Below are 25,518 nucleotides of genomic sequence, written 5' to 3'. Positions count from 1 at the left end.
GGTCGCTGGGTCGCGGGGGCGTGGCCAAGCCCCGCCAAGCCCGGCCAAGCCCGGCCGCGGCGCAGCTCGCACACAGAGGTCGATTGTTTTCGTTGTCGATACACTGTGCGCGTGTCAAGCGACGTCAAGCGGGGCGATGCTATCGGCCCGTCGCTCCGTCTCTCTCGCACTCACGGGGCGTCCCGCGAGCCCCGCAGGGTACCGCAGCGGTGCGAGAGAGAGAGAGAAGAGAGAGAGAGGAGAGAGGAGAGAGAGAGAGAGAGAGAGAGAGAGAGAGAGAGAGAGAGAGAGTTTTAGTTTTTAAAATTATTTATTGGGGGGATTTTGTTTTTAACAATTAGGGCCAGGACATGAGTTCAATTTTGTCACAAAATATGCATGCAGTATTATTGTTTTTTTTTAGTGTTTATGTTGTGCTGCAGTTGTTACATTTTTGTGAGCTTAGATAAATTTTAGAATTTACAGAGTATGATATTTTTTTTTTAACTAAGCAATACCGAAATATACATAACATGTTTTAGATAATTTAATAAAAGGAAGAGAAAAGATTTTGATTCTATACAAACAAAAAGACATTTTTGAGAATATGTAAAATTTACAATGACAAGTTAACACTTTAAACATTTTAGAAGATTAAAATTTACTTATTTTTACATCACAGTTTTTGGGAGGATAATAACATTTGATAATTTTGCTATGAAAGAAGGAGCTAACTTATTAATTTATACATCTAGAAAAAACATTTGGGAAATGTTTTGTTGAAAAATTAAGGAAAAAAAATAAGTCATAGTTATGGTATAAGAAATTACAGGTGCTGATTGAGGGCTTGATTAATTAGGAAAGTCTTAGAGAATGTTTCTTCAGTTTGGGTGATCTTGGCATAAGATTGTTGGATCTTGAGTCTGAAGTCCATTCTTCTTTGGAATATTTGAAGGTAGGCAGGAGGTGGTGGTTCTGGTTCTTTGATTCTATCCATGTATGTATAATAGATAGTACTCTTGACAAGTGATAAAATAAAGTTTGACAGTCTTGATTCAGGGTTTGTACTTGGAACCCTATTATAGCTTCTTGTAAAGAGAGGGGTGGTTGGGTTCCATTTATAGCACATTTTCTCAGAGGCATAGTTCCATAATGGAGCGGCTCTTTGCAACGGAAGATCATATGCATTATGTTTCCTTCTTGTTGAGTGCACCATGGACAATCAAGTTTTTCAATAATATTCCACTGATGTAGCTTTTTTGGAGTAGCTAAAGCATCATATAACAATCTCCAGCAAACATCAGAATCTCGTTTGTCAATTGGGTGATTGTATAGGGACATCCAGTTAATCTTCTTATTTATGATTTTTGATTTTCCATTTACTTGAGGCTTTGATATTAATGGTTGAAGACTTGCAAGGTACTTTTTTTGTTGATGGAAAGTTGAAAAGCTTTTCTTGATCTTGCCGTCTAAAGCTGAATTTTATTGGCTCATGCTCTTCATTAGACTGCTGAATTTTTATCTTCTTGCTGAAATGGATCTTGATTTGATTGTAGTTGTAGCTCAATCTTCTTTGCGTTGAAATTGTGTACTGTTGGAGGTTGAGTGTTTCCCAGGATCCATCTTCTTTTAACATTTTTTCCAATGTGGTGTGTCCACACTTTTTCCAATCAGGGATTATTTGAAAATTTGTTTGATCACTTAGCATGCTTCCATAGAGTGGCATTTTTCTCAGTACATTTATAGGGAAAACTGTAGTGTTCAAAATTGGACCTATATTGTGCCATGCTATCAGTAGACTTTGATAGAAGGGATCCAAGTTGCACATATCTTTTTCTTGCTTGACTTGACAGAAGAATAGTGATGGAGAATGTCTCCATACAAAGAAAGATTGTAGTGATGAAGTAGAATGGTTGAGTCTTTACTATTTGGTTTTTGCTGGATTGCACTTGCTAATGAAAGTCTCAGGGAATTTATTTTTGCATGTAGATTAATAATTTCTAATCCTCCTTCTTCTTTTGGTGCATAGATGAAGTTTTGGTGGAGCCAATGTTTACCTTGCCACAAGAAGTTGTTCATTCGAGTTTGGATTTGTTGGATGAAAAGTCTTGGTGGTTGCAGAACATTTAGGACATGGATTAATTGTGACCCAATGAGCTGGTTACAAATTATTCTTCTACCTTGGTATGATGTTAGCTTGACATATTGTGTCCAGTTGTTGAAAGTTCCGCTTATTTTAACGGAAAGGTCTTGCCAATTTTTTTCTTCATAAGTTTTGTTGTTTCCTATGTAGACTCCCAAATATTTTGCTCCTTCATTATTCCATTTATATTCCATTGGGGTATCATTTCTTGTTTTCCAAGATCCACAGAATAATCCAGTTGACTTGTTTTGATTCAATTTAGCACCTGACTGTTGGCTGTACTGCTGGAAAGCAAGATCGATCTTCTCGAAGTCGTCCTCTTCTGTTATGAAAAAATTAATATCGTCTGCAAAGGCAGTGCACTTAGGTCTGATGTTTGTTGACATTGGTATTAGATAACCTTTGATGTCCATGTTGTTAGACACATACCTCAAAAAGGGTTCAATGGTTAGGATATATAGTGGGCCTGCGATTGGATCCCCTTGCTTGAGTCCTTTCTTGAAAATGAACGGTGTAAGTAGAGCTGAGCCAATTTTGACAAAACCTTGTGTGTTTGTCAACAACGATTGGACTCCAGTGCATAGTTTTGGACCAAAACCTTGTATTTCTAGAAGATGGAATAGATATTGATGTGAAATATTATTGAAGGCTTCAGTTTGGTCCATACTTAGGATTGCTAGAGGTGAGTTGGATTGGTTGGCATGGCGAATGATGTTTCTTATGAGGTGCAAATTATCGTATATTGTTCTTCCTGGTACTGAGTAGCTCTGATCTGAGGAAAGTAACTTGGAGATGACGTTTGCTATTTTCCTACTATAAATTCTTGATATAATTTTATAATCAGAGTTCATGAGAGAAATTGGTCTCCAATTCTTCAGCTGGTTTCTGTCTCCAGATTTGGGAACGGGTTTGATGACAATTTTCTTCATGCTTGCGGGTAATCTTCCTGTTTCTTCAAAATGTTTATAACCTTGATGAAAAATATTCTTGAGTTGAGGCCAAAAGAATTTGTAAAATTCAATTGGGAGTCCATCAATTCCAGGTGCTCGATTTAGCTTTGCCATGTTGATAGATTCCTCGATGTCTTGTTCTAAAATTGGTGCATCACATAAATCTCTGTCAGTTGGAGACAGGGATGGTAGATTTTGATAAATTACATTATCTGGCTGGAGTCTATTAATATTTGCATCTGAGAAGGATGCTTTAAAACTTTCTTGTACTACAGGGAAAATCTTATCTTTATCACTGGTAAGCTGGCCTTCTATTTCCAACTGGTCCATGGATACTGATGGCTTAGCCTGCTTGGCAAGGCGTAGAAAGAATTTTGATTGACAGTTGGCTTCATTGGATAACATTGATTCAATTAGTGATAATTTGTTACTTGAATCTTTTCTATATAATTCTACTATTTTTTTCTAGTTGTATCAGGCTTTCTTCATCTCTTCTTGACATTTGTGATTTAGATTGGATGAAATTTATTTGAGCTTGAAGGGTTGTGAATTTTCTCTTGCTTGTAGATGAAATATTTCATGAAACGTTGTGATGCTATTTTAACTTCTTCTTTGAGTTCATCCCATAATTTACAGATGTCGCAGTTTGGTCTTTTTGATTTTTCTTCATAAAAGGAAATGATGTTGTTGATAATTTCTTGATATTGTTTTGACTTCAAAGTAGCGGTGTCCATCTTCCAGTAGGGCGGGCTGTACTGAGGTCTTGTGGTGTTGAATGTTATATTGACTGCAGAGTGATCAGAAAATGAAGGAACTATTGCAGTGTTTCTTATCATATTGAGGTCCTTATTTTTTACATATATTCTGTCAAGTCTTGACATGGGATGGTTTTGTTGCAGTCCTCTGAAGGTATATTGGCTCTTGTTTGGGTTGAAATCTCTCCAAACATCTGACAGATTGTGTTGACGGATCAAGAGCTTCATTTTGTTGGCAACTTCAATTCTTGTCTCAGCGCAATTTAATCGGTCATTTTTTCGACAGTAACATTCCAGTCTCCACCAATGATGAATCTTGAAGAGTCTTCAGTATTTGTAAGATAAAAATCAATCTTGTTGATAACTTGGATTGCATTTGGAGTAGCTTGAGGCATGTAAACATTAACAAGATGATAAATTATACTTTCAATTTTGATTGTTATAACCTGTAAGTACCCAGGGGCAAGTACTTCATGAGAAATAAATTCTACTTCATCAAAAAATTGTTGTTGGAAAGCAATTGCAACACCTGAAGAGGCTTGGGTTGGTTTGTTGATAAAAAATTTATAATCTTGAGGGTAAAACATAACTGCATTCTCTTGAAGGTTTGTTTCTTGAAGGAATAAAATTTTGCTTTTGTTGTCTTTGCTAAATCAAACAATGCCAATTGTTTTTGGTGACTGACTAGCCCCTTGACATTTAAGGTCAGGGTTGAAGCCATGACTAGAAATGACAAAATTAGTAACATGAGGTAGTAGAGAAAATTTTCTTAGATTTCATCAGGTTGTTTTAAGGCTTGGATGGCCCTGTCTAGTCTCCTTGAGAGATTTTGATCAGGGCATAAAATGAAAGCACGCTCAAGCTGTCTTAGTAGTTCATTTTTATCCCTCGTTATTTGTGCTGCTACTTTTTTAGAGTTGGCTTTTCCTCTGCATTTATCAAGAAAATCTTCAAACTCTTGTGCTGATAGTTTTGAGTCATCAAAATTCATTGTTTTAATGAGATTTGAACGAACAATTTCTTCTTTCTTCTGTCTTCTTTGTTGGCTCTTTGACATTACTTTCTCATAGGAATCTGAATCAGTTTCTACTTCCATTTCATTGGAGCTGTCAAAACTTTGTTGTGATGTATCAAGTTCCATTTCAGCAGATGAGTCATGCTGACTTGGTTTAAGCGACTTCAGTTCTGACTGTAGGGTTTCTTCGGGTGAATGCTTTCTCTTCTTTGGGCTTCAGCTTCATTGTGAATTGTAACACTTTGTGGTTGAGAAAAATCATACCAGTATGTGTTTTCTTGATGGGTTTTGTCAATTTCTTCTTGGATGGGAACTGATTGGTTTTCTTCTTTCTTCTGGGGTTTCTTGAGTGACAATTGGGGGATCTTCTTGAGATGGATGTTCAATGTTTGATGAGAAAGAACTTGTCCTGCTTCTTGAGGGTGAAGAAAATTGGGGCATGAGATTGTTAATCGAATCCAGATTTGGCCTTGTTTGGGGAGTTTTGTTGACGGCATGGCTGCTCTCTCCAGTTGAGTGAACAAACAATCTATGTGCTGCTGGGGGTCTGAAATTAGACATAAGTGGGAAGTCTGCATTCTGTTGTTCTTTTCTCTTGCATTTTTCTTCGACATGTCCTGGTCCAAGGCAGAAATTACATACCAGCTCATCCTTGTCGATGTAGATGGTATATTTGAATCCATCTGGTGATGTGATATTCATTAGAGGTGGTAGTTGAGGTCCTCTTCCTTCTTCGTGAAGCATCATGTAGACAGATCTTCTCCATGTACGTATGTGCTTGAGATCATCATGAGAAGTAGTAACTTTGAGTCTTGTTGGTGCAGAAGCGAATGTACCATAAGGTTGTAGCAAAATTTTTAGTTCTTCATCGGATAGTTCTGGTGGGCAATTTGAGATGACAACTTTTTTGGCTTCTGAAACATAGCGACGAATAGGGACAAATTGTGCTCCCACACTTATCCCTCCTCCCTCACATAATTTTCCACTGTTGTTTGATCAGTTAGGTATAGACATATTCTAGCACCACCACTAAGTCTTGTCACATAGTGTATGTTGTGGCCTCCGATGAGGTCAGCCACACTTCGAAGGCACTGATCTTGAGAAATTCCTCTTGTATCTTGAAGCACTACTGCACATTTTCTTGATGGACGATAGTTTGGGCTCTCTTGTCGGTTGACACCTGCTGGTCCTTTGTTGTTGTTTGGATCAGCTGTTTGTTGGCGGGTATCATGGCGGCCTTGAGGCGTCATGTTTGGACGGGATGTAGAGGTTAGGTTGTTGGTCGATGTTGGATTCTGTTGAAATTGGGTTCTTGGTTGGGCTTGCCAATGCGATGGTCCAGTCCTGACGACAGCAGAGAAGGTTTGGTTCATTGTTGTTGGAAATTGGTCTTGATGAAGCGACGAGTCGTTTTGGCGGGAAACCATGGTGGTTCACAGCCGGGTTGGGGACGGAGGAAAAAGGAGTTTTCGCTCCATCCCGCGACGGTTTCGTTGAAACTTTTGTCTTGAGATAATCCTCAACACTAGTTCTTGCAGTTTTTCACTAATTTATAGTTGGATTTGTGGAATTGCCTTGTCAAAACAATGTTTTAAGAGAGCACTTCGCGGGGACCTCTTCACCTACTCAAGAGAGAGAGAGAGAGAGAGAGAGAGAGAGAGAGAGGAGAGAGAGAGAGAGAGGAGGAGAGAGAGAGAGAGAGAGAGGAGAGAGAGAGAGAGAGAGAGAGAGAGAGGCCCGACCGCACCGCTCCGATTCATCATCCGAGGCGTGACGGTCACAGCAACTCGTATCGCGGGCATCGCGTTCAACACGGCAATGCCACAACGACAGACCATTACGGGTCGCCATTAATTTATCGACGGTGTTTTGTTTGTGATTGGCTTTCAAACGGATCATGCCCCACAGTGCCCCATCCGCGCTGCACTTTCAATCGGCCCGATCCACTCGGCCGCCTCGTCCCGTGATGAGCTCGAGATGAGTTTCCAAACGGGCCTAAAACACAGCCCGACGCGCCAGCGCGCCACGCCAGAAAAAAACGGCTCGTAACGTTGGTCATAATGGAGCAGTGTGTTAACACGGCCGCGATCGCGCAGCCCGCCTTGATGAACTGGCACGGCATTAAGACGCAGTTACACAGCAAAAAAAATTATCATTTTTTTCGAGTAAGTATTTTCAGGGACGGGCCAAAAAGTGATTAATGGTTGGATTTGTATTTTAAGTACTTTTTTACAAAGTAATTGTTGTTGTTGTTTGGCGTAACCCTTCCGAGGAGCGTTTTACGGGCAAACCCCATCCCGCCACGGCGTTGCCAGGCCCTGACGACTCCTCGCTTTCTTTTCTTCGAACTGACGTCAAAGGCATCAGTCTACTACAGTCTACAGAAACACACACACACACACACTCACCGGAAGGTCCACCAGATGTTGAAGCACATCGTGTTCAGCCAGAAGAACGCGGCCAGGAACAGGAAGTGCATCAGGATGGCTGCAAAAAAAAAAAAAGGCGAAAATATTTCGGTTATCGCTCGCCTCGCCAGCACTGTCGGCGGCCAATTCGACGGTCAATTCCTTTGGGCTGTTTCTTTCGACGCGGGGGGCCTGGCCAGAAACGTGGGCGGCCAATTTACAAGGTGGCAAGTTCCAGGCGTTCGTTCGAGCGGGCCCTTTGGCCCAAAACGATCTTAAACCCGGGGCCCGGGGCCGGGTTACGAGCGTCGAGCGGCGCGTTTAAAACTGTTTTATAAATGGGCGCGGGGGTTCGGCCGTCTCGGTCCGAGCGGCGCGTAAAATCTTTTGAGGGAAAATCTAGGATGGCCGCCCTGGCCAGCCCCCACATATTGCCGGCACGTAAACTAGGAAATGGCCTCCCTCGGCTCTCTCTGAGGCCCGGCTCTCAACACTCAGCTCTCTCTCTTTTCCTTCTCTCTCTCTCTCTCTCTAGAGAGACGGCAGGGTGGCGTTTACCATCCGACGGGGGCGCTTTTAGCCCGATTGACTGACTGGCTCGGAGGGGCCGAAGAAAAGCGGGAAACACAAGCGGAAAAAAACGGTAGCCTGCATTTCGTCACTCTAGCGATACGCGTCTTTAGAGAGGGGGAGAGTCAACCCGTCAACCCTAACGACCGCCGCGCAGGATCAACGGGAAATAGCACTGCACATCAAAAACAAAGAAAATGGAAAAACTTTTTGCACAGCAGGTGGTGACCGAGCGTGCACTGAGTCATCCGTACTGCGCCGCAGATAGGCCGACCGGCCGACACGACGCGACGCGGCCAAACACCAGCCAAACACCCAGGGCGAATACTCGGAAGACCAGCTGCACAGCCAACCTCGGCGAAAAATAAAAATCTCTTTCTATCTTTCTCCCTCTCTCTGGCTGGGCTTCACCCTTTCCGCCTTGCGCTGCCCGCTGCTCGCGCCACGTTCCGCGAGGCCGTTGCCCCCACGGTGCAGGCTGGTGCAGCACGGGGCAAGCACGGGGCAGCAGGCACGGCGCAGCAGGCTTGGGCAGGGTCATGAACTTGAGATGCAGGTGCGCGGTGCCGGGCCGCGCATGCGCCCCGCGCCCTGCGCCTGCGCCCCGCTACGCCAGATAACACTCACACTCACACACGGGGCGCTGCTGGGGCCCTTTCCAGCGAGTGCCCCAAACAAACAGGCGGCGGGCGGCACGACACGGGGCGCGGCCTGCTGGCTGGGGTGTTCGATAAGGCCGCCGACGGTTCGACACGACGGCCGGCCGCGCCACTCGCTCTGTCTCTCTCGCACCCTCAGCCCCGTGAGTGCGACAGAGACAGAGCAACGCCGGGCCGCTGCACAGTGGGCCAGAAGACCGGCGGAGGCGGACAAAACTCTAGACGCGTTTCGAGCTCCAGAGTCGCTAAATGGGACTCGAACCGAACGTGTGACCCCACCAATGGATTGCTCTCCGAACGAGGAATCCATTGGTGGGGTCACACGTTCGGTTCGAGTCCCATTTAGCGACTCTGGAGCTCGAAACGCGTCGAGAGTTTTGGCCGCCTCCACCGGTCTTCTGACCCACTGTGCGCTGCTCGGCAGCCCGCCTATCTGCAGCGAGCTAATCTGTAGGTATTATTGCGGCGGTGAGTCAGGGAGGGCACCAATCCAACAAAGCGACGCGGCTACCGTGCTCCGTCTCTCTCGCACTCATGGCGCGCCCCGTGAGGGTGCGAGGGAGACAGAGCGACGGAATGAGTCGCGTGCGGCCCGAGCGTGGACAAGTTTGACGGCAGCGACCGTGCGCGGGGCGTCGCGGCGCCCGGTTCGGCTCGTTCCCTTCCCCGCCGGTTCCGCGACATTTCGGCCACGGGGTTACGGTGACGGACCGGCGTGCCGACGAGAGGAAGGATACGAGGCGGACACACGAGGTGGGAACAGGCGTCGCCCCGCGGTGCGAGTGCGAGAGAGACAGCGCCAGGACGCCGAGCAGCGGTGACGGGGCACTTAGCACTCCAACACGCTCAGTGCCCCACTTGCCCGGCAGCCTGGCCTGGCCGGCCGGGACAGGCAGGACCAGTGACCTCCCTGGGGGCCTTCCAGAGCCCCCCAAGGCCCTTCGGGGTCTCTTCCAGGATCCTCCTCGACTTGAACTCACTGACGTACTGGTCCACTTTGCTATAGAAAGTACACCGAAGGCTGTCTGGATGCGTTTCAGACACATTCTGAAACGTTCAAGGACGAAGGGCAGGCGTCCGGAAGCAGCACCCTGATCAAGGTCAACTCCTTCCGGACCCAGCAGTCCCGGCCGGCGCCTCCTGGAGGTCGCGCTCCCGGCCGACATCCACACACATCGCGCCGTAGCGCGCCGCATCGCGCGCAGGTGTCAAGGCGGGCCCGGCCGGCGAAGCCCAAAGCGACCCCAAAACGCCTTACAAGGCCGGCCGGGCACAGGTGGGCCCCGGTGGGGCCGTCGGGGGCAGGCACGCCAGGCAAATAACGCACTGGGAGAGGCAGCGATCAAAGCGGTACCGTTGCCTAGAACGGGGACCGCGCCACCATCATCACCATCATCGTCGAGTCGGTGTTATCGGCCAACCCGCAGCGGGCCGCCGAGACCGCGCCGCCATTAGAATCAGCATACATCCCAAATCATGATGCATCACTTGGTCGCCATCAATAACCATGATGCGGTCGGAGGGCTTCCCGCACGCCGCGGCACGACGCGGCACGACCGGGAGCGGCAAAAAGAAGAAATGGTTCGACAAAAGTGAGCCGGCATGAAATATGAATGAGTTTGCCGCGCTGCTACCTGGCAGGCCGTGCCGTGCCGTGCCGAGCCGAGCGAAGGGGCGGTGGCGGCGTCGATGAGCCGTCCCAAATCATTACCGCAATCAATCCTGCACGGCTGCCCCGCCCCGCCCCGCCCCGCCCCGCCCCGCCACCGCGTTCCCGCGGATCGTCGCCACCGCCACGGACGGCGCGAGCGAGAAAGCTGCGTCGGGTGGCATCGCTGCCGAGGCGAGGAGCAAACGCTCTTGACAGAAAAATGCTTTCGAGCGAAGGAAATGCTTTAGGGCGAAGGAAACCCATCTCGGCAGAAAAACGCTCTGCCGGCCGCCGCCGCCTTGCAGTACTCCTCTCCTCGGTGGATTCCGGGTCGAGCGGCGCGGCGCTCCGGCGAAGACAAAGAGAGCCTCCTCTTCCACCTTTCACCGGCCAGCTGCAGTGTGTATACCGCACGCGCGAAATAAAAACAGCTTTTTTTGCCGGCGAGTGTACGCGCGGCGCGATACACCTGACTAAACGAGCCAGCCCCACAGGCCGCGCGGACGGAAGGGAACGGAAGGCCACTTTGGCCAGCGCCACGCGTCCTCTGTGCGGTCGCGGCGTCGCGGCAGTACTGCCAGTGTACCAGCCGCTCACCAAAGCATCGCCATCGCACAATGCCCGCCCGTAAAAGGTTGGGAAAATATTATTACGGCCAATGAGGCTGCAGCCGCAGCAAGGCCGCGAGCAACGCGCGCGCACTCACACATGCACACACGCACACACACCCAGGCGCACACACACACATACAGGCAGAACCAAGTGGCAGTAATTCCCTGATGCCTAAACGGGTCACAAAGCGCGCGCACCACATTTAATTCCGGTTTAAACTTGAGCTTTGTTCCGGAGACACTGGCAGCGGCGCGCCAGAACGCCCCGCCCCGCCCCGCCCCCCCCCCCCCCGCCCTGCGCGACCCTGAGCAGAGCTCGAGACATGCGCACGTACTACAACCACGACACACGTGCTCGCTGGCCAAACAGTCCCGCCACGACACCGTTAGAAAAATAAATACAGCAAATTTCGACCAACTCTACAGCGTCGCGCAAATCGACCAGTGTCCATACTATAAATGCGACAGTACCCAGTGACACGGCAGGCGTGCATCTTTTTCTTTTCCTCTCCTTTCTGCGCCGTGGATGTGAAAAGAAAGAAAGAAGTCCTTTTCCAGTGGCGTGGAGGGAGAAAGGAGAAAGGGCATCGACGACTAAAGACGACGTTGGCGCACCTGCTGCTCGCTGCTTACTCAGCGCGGTGCCCTCCCTATTAGGCCGGGGCCTTGCGAGGCCTTGGCCGCCTGGCTGCCTCGCCGGGGACCGTCCGGCCAGGGCCCAGCCAGGACTCCAGCCTGGAGTCCAGCGGCTCCAGCGCCGCCACACTGTCGCATAAACTGGAGGACGGCCCGGGACGGCCCCGCCCACCTGCAGTCTCCTGGAGTCTCCTGGATTCTGCTGGCTGGAGTCTCCTGGAGTCTCCTGGATTCCACTGGAGCCTCCTGGAGTCTGCCCTGGTTGCATTGATTGGCGGCCAATTTGAGTGAGACTGGGCGCGTGGACCCGGAGGGGCTCGGCGCCTACATACGGACCACTTTGCAAGTCGACACACACACCAATCAAGTCCAAGACGCGTCCAAAGTGGGCGGAACGGTAGGGTCCACCGATGAGATAGAACCCTTCAATTGAACTTTATCCAGACCATGGCATCATAATAAAAATGAACTGCCGACCAAAACGGCCCGCAAATGTTTCGTTTCCGGTTCCGTTCGAGGAATCCAATGACACATGAAGTCGATTCACCCCCCAAATGTTCACTAGAAAAGGCAACGCCACGCCACGACAGTACTAAGCCGCCCCCTCGGCCGCCACCATGCCCCACGCAGTGCCGCAGGGCGATACAGTGTATTGGCAAAGAGGCCTCGCCCCGCCCCGCCCCGCCCCGCCACTCCATGGTTAGGCCGCGGGCACCTGAGGGAGCCTGCGCTGCCCTGGCTGCCACCATGGCTGCCACCTGCGAGGGGAATTAGATTAATATCGCCGGCTGAAAGGCGAGGCTCGGCGGAACAAAAAAAGGTGAGGGGGATATTCATAGCCGGCGAGGGGTCCTTGTAGTGTAATGACAGTGGCAGTGCTGGCAGTGCGGGCACCGTTACCGTAATGAGAAATAATAATTAAGCGCGGGGTGTCGATGGCCACGCCACTGCAGGAAATCGACCCTGATTGGACGCAGTGCGGCGCCGACACTGCCAAGCCCAATTGATTTTTTTTCTTCTTCTCGTGTATCAGCAGGCAGCTCTGCATTAAGTCGAGCTAGATTCTCTCGGTCCCATTTCTTTTGGCAGTGTAAGTGGGACACGCCGTTGACAATTACACCCTCCGCGGCGGCTCGCTGGCTCAGGCTGATTCCGCGAGTCGTTTTCGTCGCTCTGTCTCTCTCGCACCTGAAAGGGACGCCCCGTGAGTGCGAGAGAGACAGAGCGACGAAAACGACTCCCGCTGCCCGCAGGCCGTTGGCCGTTGGCCCGCGGGGCGCGCTGCAGTGGGGCCACGACTCCGGTCCGCGAATCAATGCGAATAGGGCATGGGCACATCGAGACAAGTGAAGGTTTCACTGGGGATCATTGAGCGGGAACATTCAAATGCTCCCCTTTTTGTAAGGCATGGTGTTTACTACTGAAAGAAGATAAATGTTGCAAAGATGCCTAGAGGGCATTGGTAGGCATCGAAGCACGCATAGAAGTTGCTGGAGAGTGTTAAGATTGCTTAATCAAACTTTGGCCTTAATGAAAGTAGGGCCCCCAGCGATAGCGCCTGCTGGGTAGGCAACAAGCAGTACAAAACCGCCCAAAACCTCCAACTGCATAGTTTTTATTTGTTTCACGTGATGAAGTCCTAAAATTTTCAATGAATCCATGTTCCTGTAAGGCGCGAATGCCAATAAATTCGTGGGCGAGTGATAACCTCCGCTTAAATCGTAGATATATCGTAAGAAAGACGTCGAAATTCAAGCTTCCCGCGAGATTGATCCCCAGTGAGTAGAGAACGTTCTGGGTCCCATCACCGCTAGTGACTTCCAAAAAGCCCACTGCCCATGCTCTATCTGAATCTGAATGAGAGCGCTGCTCCGCTGCTCCGCGCCCGAAGAAGGACCGGCATCCGTCTCTCCGTGCCGCCGAGGACACTTGAATACGCTCCGACGACAACCAGGATGGCGGCCTGCTCGGGGCCAAGCCGACCGCGACGGCGTTGCCAGAGGCGCTCTTTTGGACATCCAGGACGGCGTCGACGCGTCCTCGCGGGGGTCGCGTCGCTGGGAACCTCTCCGCGGCGGTCCTGGACATCGGTCCTGGCCCTGGCTGGCCCACCAAACTGAGAGTCGGTTTCATCACTCTGTCTCTCTCGCTCCCCTGCGGGACGCCCGTGCGTGCGAGAGAGGCAGAGCGATGAAAACGACTCTTGCCCGGTAGCCCGCATGCCCGTCTAATGACAGACCGAGCACCGCGGGGAAGGGCACGGCCGCACGGCCCGGCACGGCCGGCAATCGCTCCACTGACGGCTTTTTTCCTCTCCCGTTATGTATCCAGCCTGGAAGCCTGGAAGCCTGCAAGCCTGGCAGTCTGGACCAGCAGCAGCGCGGCGGCATCTTCCCCTTTCCCTGGCAGGACCAACCAGACGCTGCGCTCCAGTGTGCCCGCTGTGCAGCAGTTGCCGGACACTCCCCGAAACACACCCTCGCCGGCCTCTGCCCCTACACTGGACCAGTGCAGGACTGAGCAGCCGAAGACTGGGCACTGGTGGTCTGGCGACGCATTCAGTGTACAAACGTTTGCAGGTATTTCAGGTTCTGGTCCGCCGGTGCTAACAGTGTACTGCCAAAGCAGAAGGGTCGGGTTGACGGACAGGCCGGCCAATCGCCTTCAATACGGAGGCATTCCTTGGCGAAAACGTGACTGACGGGTCCACGGCGCGGCGTGGCGGGGCGCGGCGTGGCGGGGCGGGGCAGATGCTGCGCAAGCCGTTATCATTTCAATGCGAAGGGGACGACGAAGACGACGACGACGACGACGCTGTGCCCGGTAGCCCCGCCCCGCCCCGCCCTTCGCCGGCCAAGGTCAGCGGCGGCCGTTGTCGCCACGGCGCACGGCGGCGAGGTGAGCGGAACGACGGAGCGGCGGCCACGCCACCCTTGCCTTGCCGGCCGCCGGTTTACCGGCCAACCCGCCCCGCCGCGGCGGCCACGCCGTCACGCGTCAGCGTCGTGCAAGGCGCAGCAGCGGAGCACGCCGACGACCAGGCCGGCCAGGCCGCCGAGGCCGAGAAGCTGCCGGACTGCGCCGTCATCGTTAAATCACGTCCACTTCCTGTCCGCACGCCGCAGCACCGCACCCCGCGCGAGGAAACAAATTTCTCAAGGCGCGCCGCAAACAAAAACAAAAACACAGCAGCGCTCTGGGACACGCTTGTTGTTGTTGTTGGCTCCGATTGGCACAGCCATGCACAGCCTTGCGACACTCTGAATCATCGGCGTGGCGCGGCGCCGCACCCTCTTAATAATAACAATTAACTCTTTTTCCCCTGCTCGCTTTACGATCCGCTGTCTCGGCCTTTATATCGCGCCTGTATATACGACTGCACTCTGGCGGGGCGGGGCGGGGCGGGGCGGGGCGCCTCAGCCTCCTCGCTTTAGTTCGCGATTGAGGACAGTTGGCGACGCAGCCCCGCGGCCAGGCGTGGCGCACCGCGGCGTGCCGCACTACTACACTGATAACCGCGGCCTAACAAAGCGTCATAAAGTGCACGGCCATCACGCTGCCGGCGTGCTCGCTACTGGTCTGCTTGTGCTCCGCGGCGCCTTCTCATGCCGCCAGCAGCAGCATCGCGGACACGGACATGCGGCCCGTTAAGCCGGCGGCCCGTGACGCGCCGTGACGCGCCGGTCACGCTCGTGACGGCGGTGCGACGTGACGTGGCCCGCTCAATTAGCGGGCCGTTACGCGCGGATTGACGGCGACCCCGCGGCGAGGACGCCGTCAGCGTCGACGTGCACGTGTCGCCCGGCCGCCTGCCGCCGCCGACGGGCCGGCCCGTCGAGCGCCGGGGCGCGGCGGGCCTGCCTACCCAACACGGCGCTCCGCTCCCCGAGGTGCCTCACCTGCCCGTCAGCTGGGCGGGCGCGGCCGGTGTGTGGCGGTGTCGGGTGCGCGCGGCCGAGGTGTCCGATGTCACGCACCTCGCCAACAAGTACGGCTCGGGTTCCGTCCGGGAGGACCCCACCATCCCCACGGACGCACACAGATCGGTTACCACGATGACTCGCACGCACACGCCGAGTCCCGAGTCCCAGGTCCCGGGGCAGCCGGAACCAGAATAAGGCCGAAAACAGAGCAGCGCGGCGCCGCCGGGGCCGGGACTCGAACCCAAGGCCGCGGTCACTGGGAATGCGGCGCTGAGGTCACGTCCCGCACCTCCCCTCTCGGCGCCAGGCTTGACGCTAGGCAGACGCGCGTGAGACCGCCGGCCGGTCGCGCCGCCGCGCCGACGCGCCCTCGAGCAGCATCGCGGCAGGCCGGACTCATTTCGCAACATCACGCAAGCCGGCCGAAGCCCAAGCAGGCCGATGGCGGCGACACTCATCGACTTGCATCTCGGCCTCGAACCGCCCCGCCCCGCCGCGCCCCGCCCCGCCGCGACAGTCGCAGAGCAGAACAACAGTTACGCCGCCGTTCCCTCCGGTTCCCTCCATTTCTCCTCCGAGCAGCGCGGCAAGAAGCCCCGCCACGACGCCGTGACCGCCGCGCCGCCGTTCCGCCCCTGACGACGCATATTTCAATTGAACCGCCGCCAGCGCCGATTTCGGGGCCTGCCGCCTTTTTTCGTCGCCGCCGCTTCCTCCTCGCCTTCCTTCTCCCGCCCGCAGTTGTCCTTGTTGCTCTTGTTGTTGTGCGGCCGAACTTTGCCCCCAATTGGTCACGCCCCGGCCTGCCGAGCGACGCCGCCGTCGCCGCCGCCCCCCGCTGGGCCCCCCGGCCCCGGCGCCCCAGGGCCCCAGGGCCCCAGGCACTGACCAGTGCCGCGCCCCGCTGCGTTGCGCCCCACCAAAGCCCCGCCGACGCCGCGGCGCCAGGGAGCCATCAAGGAGCCATCAGGCGGCCAGCCTCCGAGCTGCAGCACGCCGAGCTTCGAGTCCGCGGGAGCAGACCGCGGAGACAGAGACAAAGTCGCCGGGACCCAGATAGCAAAATTCCCCGCGGCGAGTCATAAAACTTGGTCAAAAACTCACACCGCAAAAAAAAATGTCGCAAGCAAACCGAAAAAGAATTTTTCCTCGAAACAGTTAAATGTGGAACAAATGGCGATTGTCCTTTCCTGCTCGTCCCTGTCCCTGCCGCGCGTCAAACTCACTCATCCAGCGACTACGCCGCGGCGACGCGGTCCAGGGCACACCGGAGCCGGATGACAAAACTCACCTGCAGCGGACAGAAAAACACAGACATCCGTTAGCGGAAAGGCAGGCGGGCACGCACGCATCAGCCGGGACGGGGGAAATTCAAAATTGCCGCTCTCGGGCCGGAAGTGACGTGTCGCTTAAACACACAGTCGGCGGAGAAAGCGAAACCGGCGGCGGTCGCTCCACAATGAAGCTGTAATGCCAATGCCTACAGTGGCGTGCCGCCGTGCCGCCACTGTGGAACCCGAGTACCCGAGTGAGTACCCGAGCACCCGAAGCGAAATAAGCAGGCGGGGCCGGCACCCGATTCGTAATTTCATTGATATCGCCGTCATCATTGACAAGTACGCAGGACCCCGCTCGCACACTGGCGCGCCATACAGAGTATCAATTTGCAAAAGGCCGGGGCCATAACCGTATAAAACATCGAGCATACGGACCAATGAGGTGGGCGATTTGGCGAAACCTGAACAAACACTCAGTCGAGGTCGGCCGGCAGAGGAGTGGCGGCCTGAGCCGCGCCATCGCCAGTGTCAACACAGATCGGCCATTCACGCGGCCAAAAAGAATCGCGATGAACAGGCCTCTCATTGGCGCCTCACAGTGGGCCAGAAGACCGGTGGAGGCGGCCAAAACTCTAGACGCGCTTTGAGCTCCAGAGTCGCTAAATGGGACTCGAACCGAACGTGTGACCCCATCAATGGGTTGCTCTCCGAACGAGCAATCCATTGGTGGGGTCACACGTTCGGTTCGAGGCCTGTTTAGCGACTCTGGAGCTCAAAACGCGTCTGGAGTTCCGGCCGCCTCCACCGGTCTTCTGGCCCACTGTTCGCCTTGGCCACGGCTCTTTGGCGCCGAGGCTGGCCAAGGCTGGCCGCACCCAGAGCTAAGAGCAGCCAAGGCAAGAGCCAAGGGCCCGTGAACCAATTCACGGCGCCAATCGCCTTAAAACGCCCAGCCCGCCTCGCCCTGCCTCGCCCCGCCGAGTAACTGTGCGCTGTGCTGCAGTGCACGCTGTGCATCGAATCGGCACGCGGCGCTACGCCCTGCCCGCCGCGCCGCTACACTGGTGCAGCCAAGCTGCAGCCAAGGTCATCATTTTTACGCCCCGATCCGCCTGCCATGGCGCTGCACGCCGCCGTGCCCCGGGAAACAGCGCCCCGCGGCGAGGCTACATCGGCCAGGACGAAAAGGCGACGCAGTGACGCACCCAGGGCCCGCGGGACACCCTCTGACGCAACCCGCGGCGGAAAAAAAATATAAATAAAACAAGTGGAGTGGAGTCCGGTGGTATTCGAACCGCGGCCCTCGCAATTAAAGCGCCTTTGCGGCCGTTTGCACGGGCAGTACACCGTAAGGCGCGCTACGGTGCCACGCTGTCCGGGCTCACTTCATTACAGTGCAGTTAGCAAGGAGGGCGGGGCGGGGCGGGGCGCTCTGACCGCAGCAGTTCGGTGCGCGGGTGTCACCGCCACCGCTACCGCCGCGACGTCGCGACCTAGCCTAGCGTGGCAGCGCAGCACAGCACACCGCCTAGCGGGCCGAGGGGGCCGAGGCACCGTAGACCGTAGGGCACCGCGCCGGCCGTGGCGGTGTGGCGGTGCACTGTGGGGCCTAACGGGGCGGTTCAGGGGTCCAGGGCGCGGAGGCGGCAGGGCGCTCGGCGACGACAAGACACCCACCACACTGCTGGACCGAGGCCAAGCCCGGCCGCGACACAACGCCGACCTAAAGTCGGTATGACTTTACTACTGTGCAGTGCAGTGGCCCCTGGGACTGGGTCACTGAGGACGGCCGTAGGGCACCCACGCATAGTGCACGCCGTGCTCGCCACGCCGAGCCAGCGGGGCCTGCTCATGCATAGGCAATCGCAAGTAAAGCTCGGGCACGCCGCGACGCGCCACGCCACGCCACGCCACGCGGAGAGGAAATGGAGAAAGCAGCGCGGATAGTGTTTGTGCGCGCACACACACACACGCACACACACACACGCACACACGCGAACTTGGCGGCGCGCGTTCTTGACCCTGGCCGTCGTCGGCGAGCCCCTCCCTCTCCTCTTCCTTTCCGGAACACACACACAGACACACACACACACACACTCTGCCGTCGCGCGCGAACGTCCGCCCACGCCAGGCCGCGCGGTGCAGAACCCGCGCTGCGGGGCAGGTGCAACGGACGATAGGGCACTCGGCGTGTGTGTGTGTGTGTGGTGTGTGTGTGCCTCGCGCACGTGCGCGTGGAGGCAGTCCTGGAAATGCAGTCGGAACGAGGCAGGGCGCACTGGCTGCCCCATCCTCCGCCACGCCACGCACCCAGTCCCGGCCGGCCGGCCGGCCGGTACATAACTCAAATCGATGCCCGACAAACTGGGATGCAAAATGGCCCGACACGGCGAGGGAGCGGGAGAAACGCGGCGGTCTGGGTCGTGTAGTACAGTGCCGTGCCGTGCGTCCGATCCCAGTCTGATTCATCGTCCGCCTGCCCAGGGCCTGCCCTCGCGTACGCTCGCTGCGCGTAGACAGGCTGACCAGCCTGACCGGCCGGCCTGTTTCGGTTCGACACACGTCGGCGGAAACATATCATCACGAGCCATAAAATACCGGCAGATGGACGTACGCACGGCGCGGCCCGTGGCGCGGCCCCAATGCATCCTCCACCTCCCTCCGGGGCGAGCGGGTAGAGCTGCACCGCGAGACATGCACGGGTCACGGGGATGCATCGGGGTTGTCTGTCAGACTGTCTCTCCGCTAATTCCGGCCTGCCTGCCAACGGGACACTGCCGGGCTTGGCCGGGCCGTCCACTTAGGGCAGCAAGGCGTGGCAAGGCGTGGCACACCGCATGCCATCTCCATATCGTGACGGGGCAAGGCGCGGCGCGCGTGGGCAGGCACTCCACGCCCCACAAACTTCAAATTCGGCTCCGAGTTGACCGGGATTCGAACCCGCGACCTCGCGCCCCGCGGCCGGCGACGCTACCCGCTCGGCTACCAATGCCAGGACTGCACTGCACGGCCCCGGCGGAGTGGATCAGGGCCAGTACGGCTCGTCAGCGCGTCGCGCCGCTGCACTGCGAGAGAAAGCGGCGGCCGGGCCGAACGGCCGAACGGCCGAGCGAGGCTGCTGGACCGGCCGGCATAGTCGCGGTGGTCGAACCGACGGCCGGGCCGGGCCGGATTCGGGGCTCAAATTACTACTTACAGGCGGCTCATAAAAATGCGCCGGGCATGCGCGCGGCCGGTCCCAAGGTCCGAAAAAACGGGGCCGGTTCGGTTTATGCCCGGCAAGCAACAAAAAGGCCGCCGTCGTACCGCGGCAAAAGGTCTCGCCAGCCTTGGCTGCCTTGGGCAGCCTCGTGCGGTTTATGTTGCACGGTGGCGGATGCAGGCAAGCAGGGATCAATCTCTGGCTAGCTTACAGTGCTGCAGCGACTCGTGCAGTGAAAGTGAGGCGCGAGGCGCACCGACATCTCGAGTCGGCCGACAAGACAGACAGTTTGGCGCGCGGAAAGCCAAAGCACGACCGCCGCTTTTCGATTCGACGCGAGCGGCCTCCACGACGACGGCGGCGATGGCGGCGGCGAGGCTTTGGAGATAGCATCGTGGTCGTAGCCAAACTTGAAGCAGCAGCAGCAGCAGGCCGAAAGCGAAAGGAGAGCCCCCCCGGAGATCGGTATCGGTGTGAAACAGGCCGCCCCCTTTCGTGAAGGAAAACAGATCACCATTCCCTCCGCCAGATCGACTCCACACGCACACACACACACGCACACACACACGCACAGTCGAATTACCGCGCCGGCCGGCAAGCCCGAGACCACGTGACCAAACAGGGGCTTGTCCGTCAGGAAGACCATCGCGCCACAGCGTGCCGCGCCGTGCCGGCATCACGCTGGGGGGCACGGCGATGGGCCCAGCGCTCATCCCAAGCCGCGTGTGAACGGCCAGGGCCCCGGCCGCGGCTTAGCACCGCTTTTGCTGTCTCTCTCGCACTCCTGGGGCGTCCAGGATGGGTGCGAGAGAGACAGAGCGACTCTCCGAATCGGTCCGCCGGCCGAGGCTGGACCGAGAGGAGCAGGAATCCTCCCAACGGGCAATAAGTACACGACTTTTACGGTCAAAAGCGTTGGCGCTGGCGTGGCCGGGGCGCGGCCCAGCGGCCCCAGGCTACGTCGCTTCGGTGTGCCCGCCCTGGCCCTGCCCGCCCTGGTCCTGGACGCCCAGCCACGGCCGGGCGAAGGGCACTGAGGGCACCCAGGGCGGCGAAGGGCCATCCGGGTTCGTCGGCTTTCCCTTGTCCTTCGGCGTCGCGGCCCACACGGCGTCCCGCGGGGCGTCCCGCGGCGTCGCCCTCCGCCCTTCCAGACACCGCCACCACGGCCAAACAATAGTCCCGGAGATTGGGAAAAGGTTGCCCTTCTGTCGCCTTTCTTTCCTCTTAGTTCTCCATTTCCTACCAAAAATGTAAATTGTTCAGAACAGAAACGCCACGGAGGAAAGCAGCACAACCGTGCGGCGCGTGACTTGTCCGTGACGTGTCCGTCGTCCGTCCGTCACGTGGGGACCGGTTCGGGCATCTGCATCTGGCATAGCGCTCGGGCCGAGGCTCGGGCCGAGGCTCGGGCCGCTCCTTGAACAAATTGCTCCTTTGCTCGGCGATGGCGGTTCGCACCGTCCCATACGCGGTCCGTCCCGACCCTCCCCTGGCCGGCAGTAGAGACGGCTACGCGACGGTTCCGCACCCTCCCGGCACCGGCCAAGCGAAGTGCGATGGACGGCACTAACGCGAAACGCCGTCTCTCCCTCTTGCGCCAGCGAGTTTCCTGACCGGGCACCATCTCGCCGCCTATGCGGAGAGTCATTGTGTTCGGCATACTCGCCTAAAACATTTTAATCCTTTACATTCAGTTCTTTTGGTGTCCTTGGCGAGACCGCGGTTCGCCACGCTGTGGCCGCGCATATCGCCTCCGCGCTCAAAAGGTAACCGCGGGCAGAAGTCCATGCGCTGTGTCTGGCGCTTAGGGGTATAAAACTTAATTTGCAAAATGGCTATTTTGGGTCCTTGGCGGCCAGCGGTCGCAATGGCGGCTGGCGGGCCGCGCCTTGCGCCTCTGCGCGGCCAAGGTCAAACCGCGGCCTGCGGAAGGCGGCCTATGGCGGCCTGGCGCGCCTCGCGTGTCGCGGCTCGGCGCGGCCCGGCGTGGCGGTCATCGCCAAACCCAGCGGAACACTCAACACTACTTCCGGCGCCGAATGGAGCCGCGCTGCCTCGCACATGCCGAGCCAGCGACAAAAACAACAACAAAAACAAAGAGGGAAAATGGCGGTGGCTTGCGGTGTGATAAGGGTTTTCGCCAGGCCGTCAAACTGCGCAGGCGGCTAGCCGGCCGGTGACCGCGAGCGCAGAGGCCCCGACCCGAACCCGAAAGCCAAGGCCATCGCGCCGGCGACACCCAGTCTCAGTCCCACCGCACGAACGCGACGCGTTTTGGCCAAAAGCTTCCAGTGGCGCTGCCAAAAAGCGCGTCGCCGTCGCCGTCCGGCATGGCAAGCAGTGTGCCAAGCAGTACGCGGGGGAAACCAGGAACAGGCAGGAACGCAGCGAGCGCCGGAGTTATTTTAATGATTCGCACACACGCACACATGCGCACACACACACACAGCGCGCGGCCTACGGGCGCTGGCGCCACTGCCACGATAATCCCAAGGACGATGCACTATCGCGGCGCCAATCATAGCGATATCGCGCGGACTCTCGGCGACGAAGCACACACACACACACACACGCACACACACGCACAAATCGCTGGCCCCTGGTAGGGAGCCAGAAAAGGAAGCCCCCCCCCCCCACACACACACACACACAGCGGACGAGCAGGCAGGCAGACACGTCACCTCGCACACGCCCCCTGCGTAATGATCCATCACGATCCAATACTCCACTTTGGCGTGATGGATCGGTCTCTTCATCGGCCCTGCCTGGCCCCGCCACCCTGCCTCGCGCGTAATTGTGCAAACAGTAGTGTCTTCTTTTTGGCAGGGGGCAACGTCAGCTCGCGTCACAGCGTGCATCACCGCCACCACACCTTCATGCAGTTCGGTCCGTCTGTCTGTCTCGTCTGGGCGTCTGCACGCGTGTGTCCTGGCGTCGGGGCGGTGTCGTCCACGACAACAATGACCCGCCTGCCCGCTTCCTCGCACTGATGGAGAGAAATGGGACACTGGAGGGGCCGGGCCAGCAGGGCCTGCACTGTCTGTCAGGGGGCTCGGCGCAGCTCGGCGCACGGACACGCAACGGCCGTATGACGCGTGCGTCTTCACCGAATCATGTTCGTGGGCGTCATGGTGGGGCCGGGGGCACCGGGGGGCTCCGCGACGGCGGGGGCCGACCGCCCGCCCGCCCGGGCGTGGTTACACAAGAGTGGGGCAACACGGGTGGAGCAGCGACACGGCGCGCAGCCACAGCAGGGGCGCGTCGCAAGACACACTCCAGAAATGCAGCCGGATGCGGACCAATGTTTGGCCGCGGGAAAGTGGCAGGCCGCCACCGGGAGTCGAACCCGGGCCCTACCCGACCGCCGGAGTTTTCCAGTCCGGCGTCTAGTCCGCCCCCGCCAGCGTCGTAAACAAGGCGAGTGGGAAATGGAGAGCTTGGCTGGAGCGTGGCTGGAGCTGGAGCGGCTCGCTTTCTGGAATGCGGACGGGCCGGTGGCCCACGGATAGGCACACCGTGACTTTGCTGCTGCAAGTTTGCCTCCCAATCCTCGCCATCGCCATCGCCCTCATCCTCGGCCTCCCCGCGGTGCTTGACCGCTCGCCTCGCCGTGTTGCTGCCTCTTCGCAGTGCTGCGCGACCCGTGGGAGGCGGCTGGCCGCGGCTGGCTGATTGACCTGGCCGGGCCCCAGATCAAGATAGGCTTTCGGAATTTCCAGCCAACGACAGCCAAACCGCCCAGCAGCGCCCAGCGCAGCAAGGCCCTGCCGCACAGTGGGCCAGAAGACCGGTGGAGGCGGCCAAAACTCTAGACGCGTTTGGAGCTCCAGAGTCGCTAAATAGGACTCGAACCGAACGTGTGACCCCACCAATGGATTGCTCTCCGAACGAGGAATCCATTGGTGGGGTCACAACGTTTGGTTCGAGTCCTGCTTAACGACTTTGGAGCTCGAAACGCGTCTCGAGTTTTGGCCGCCTCCACCGGTCTTCTGGCCCACTGTGTGCCGCCGGGGACAGTCCGGACAGGTGCGACAGGGGTTCGCAGCAATTTGGGCCCCATCTTGATTGGGAAAGTCAATTACACGCAGGACAATGCGCACCGCGAGGTAAACGGAGAGAGACAGGGCAAGGACCGGAAAAAAAGTGAATTAAACGAAGGAGAGAAAAAATTTGATTGGCAGGATGACACTGTGTGGGAAACATGTCGGAGGCGTTATCTTCCAAAGCGACCACGGCCCATCGCACTCCCAATCCGGCGTGGTGACCCCGAGCGACCCGGCCCGGCCCGGCCAACCCGACACGCCGGCATCTTCAAACGCAGCTAATAGACATCACGTTTTTCATTCGCCTCCTTTTCCCCATTTTGTTCCTAATCCTCCCATTCCAGTCCTTCCGAATCAGAGGCGAGCCGCCGGACGTCCTGGACACGAAGCTCTCTCGCGCCGTTTGCGGATTTCCAACGGTGGCCTGCCCTTGGGCCCTGCACTGCGATGACATAACGACCCCGCCCCGTGTGCGAGACAGAGACAAAGACTGCCGTAATGTGGCCGGCCGGTTGCCCCAATCGTGGCTGCACTGCCAGACTGCCAGTGCCCTAGCACCGCCCGCCGTTCAAAGTACACGTATCAGCATGACTCGCTCGCGTACCGGCCGGGCAGCCAACGGCGCGGCTCGGCACGGCTCGGCGGGTACTACCGGGCCGCGCACACACACACGCACACAGGCCGGGTGAAAGCGAGTTATATTGTCAGCCAGCCCGGAACACCCCGCCCCGCCACCGCCCCGCCCCTCGACTGAGTGAGTGCATCAGCCGAGCAGCCTATTAAAGGCATCGTGTTCTCGAAGCACATGCACTACCTATTCGATTAGGCCGCGGCGAAAAAAAGGAAATAATGCGGCAAGCCGAGGGTGAAATATTAATCGGCCTTTCGAGCTTTCGCCTCGACGCTGGAGGAGACGCCGATTGGCGGAATGGACGCCGAGGAGGCCCGGTCGGCGGACAGCTGGACGGGCCGAACGGGCCAGCCGCCTTGACGAGAAAAATAAGACGCCGAGCAAAAAAGAACAAATAAACGAGACAACGGCGGGGCAAAAGTCGCGAGGAAGATCAGCGGAGCGAGAGAGAGAGAGCGCGCAGGGCAGAAAAAAACACCGCCGGCCCAAAAACGTCTCGCAAAATGAGGTTCTCGTTCTTCTCCTGCTCCTCCAGCGCGTCCTCCTCGGTCCTCGGCGGCCAAACACCGCCAGGCTGACCCGGACCTGTCGACCTGCCCGCCCGTCCGCCGCCCGGCAGCGGCCACGTCTTACATGACTTGTCGCGCGGCCCCCGCCACGCCCCGCCACGCCCCGCCACACCCATCAGTCTTTAGCGGGCTCACGCAATATGTGACGACGGCCAACCGCGGCCGCGGCACCCCCGCCATGACGTCATCGGCGTCCTGGAAGGGCCGCCGACGCGGGGGATCCCCGGGGCCGCGTCACGTTCTGTTACATGAACCGCCAACGTGACGACGGCGGTCTCGGCCGCGAGGAGGATGAGCCGGACGCCGTTGTGAACCGGAAGTCCGCGCCGAGCCGGAAAGCCGGACTATCGGGGCCCACCAGGGCGCACCGGGCCGGCTTGGCCACCGCCTTGGCCACCGCCAGCGTTGCCGCGGTGCGCGCCGGAAAGGGGCACGGAGTCCCACGCGACGCCGAGGCCAAGACCGCCGTGTTGTCGCCGCGTCGCCGTCGGCG

General features: G+C 56.8%; 1 protein-coding gene across 1 annotated transcript in view; it reads right to left on the bottom strand.

The window, feature by feature from the left end:
- LOC117639432 (probable G-protein coupled receptor Mth-like 1) overlaps positions 1-25,518 on the bottom strand; it is a 40,095-nt gene that overhangs the window by 10,394 nt on the left and 4,183 nt on the right. Inside the window, exon 2 of the mRNA XM_034375075.1 lies at positions 7,251-7,329. Coding sequence (XP_034230966.1) covers positions 7,251-7,329 — 79 coding nt within the window. The remainder of the gene's footprint in view (positions 1-7,250; positions 7,330-25,518) is intronic.

The sequence above is a fragment of the Thrips palmi genome, unplaced genomic scaffold, assembly GCF_012932325.1.
Source record: "Thrips palmi isolate BJ-2018 unplaced genomic scaffold, TpBJ-2018v1 HiC_scaffold_11, whole genome shotgun sequence".
In the NCBI taxonomy this organism is placed as follows: domain Eukaryota; kingdom Metazoa; phylum Arthropoda; class Insecta; order Thysanoptera; family Thripidae; genus Thrips; species Thrips palmi.
The sequence above is the reverse complement of the archived record's forward strand: the minus strand, read 5'-3'. Positions and strand labels throughout refer to the sequence as shown.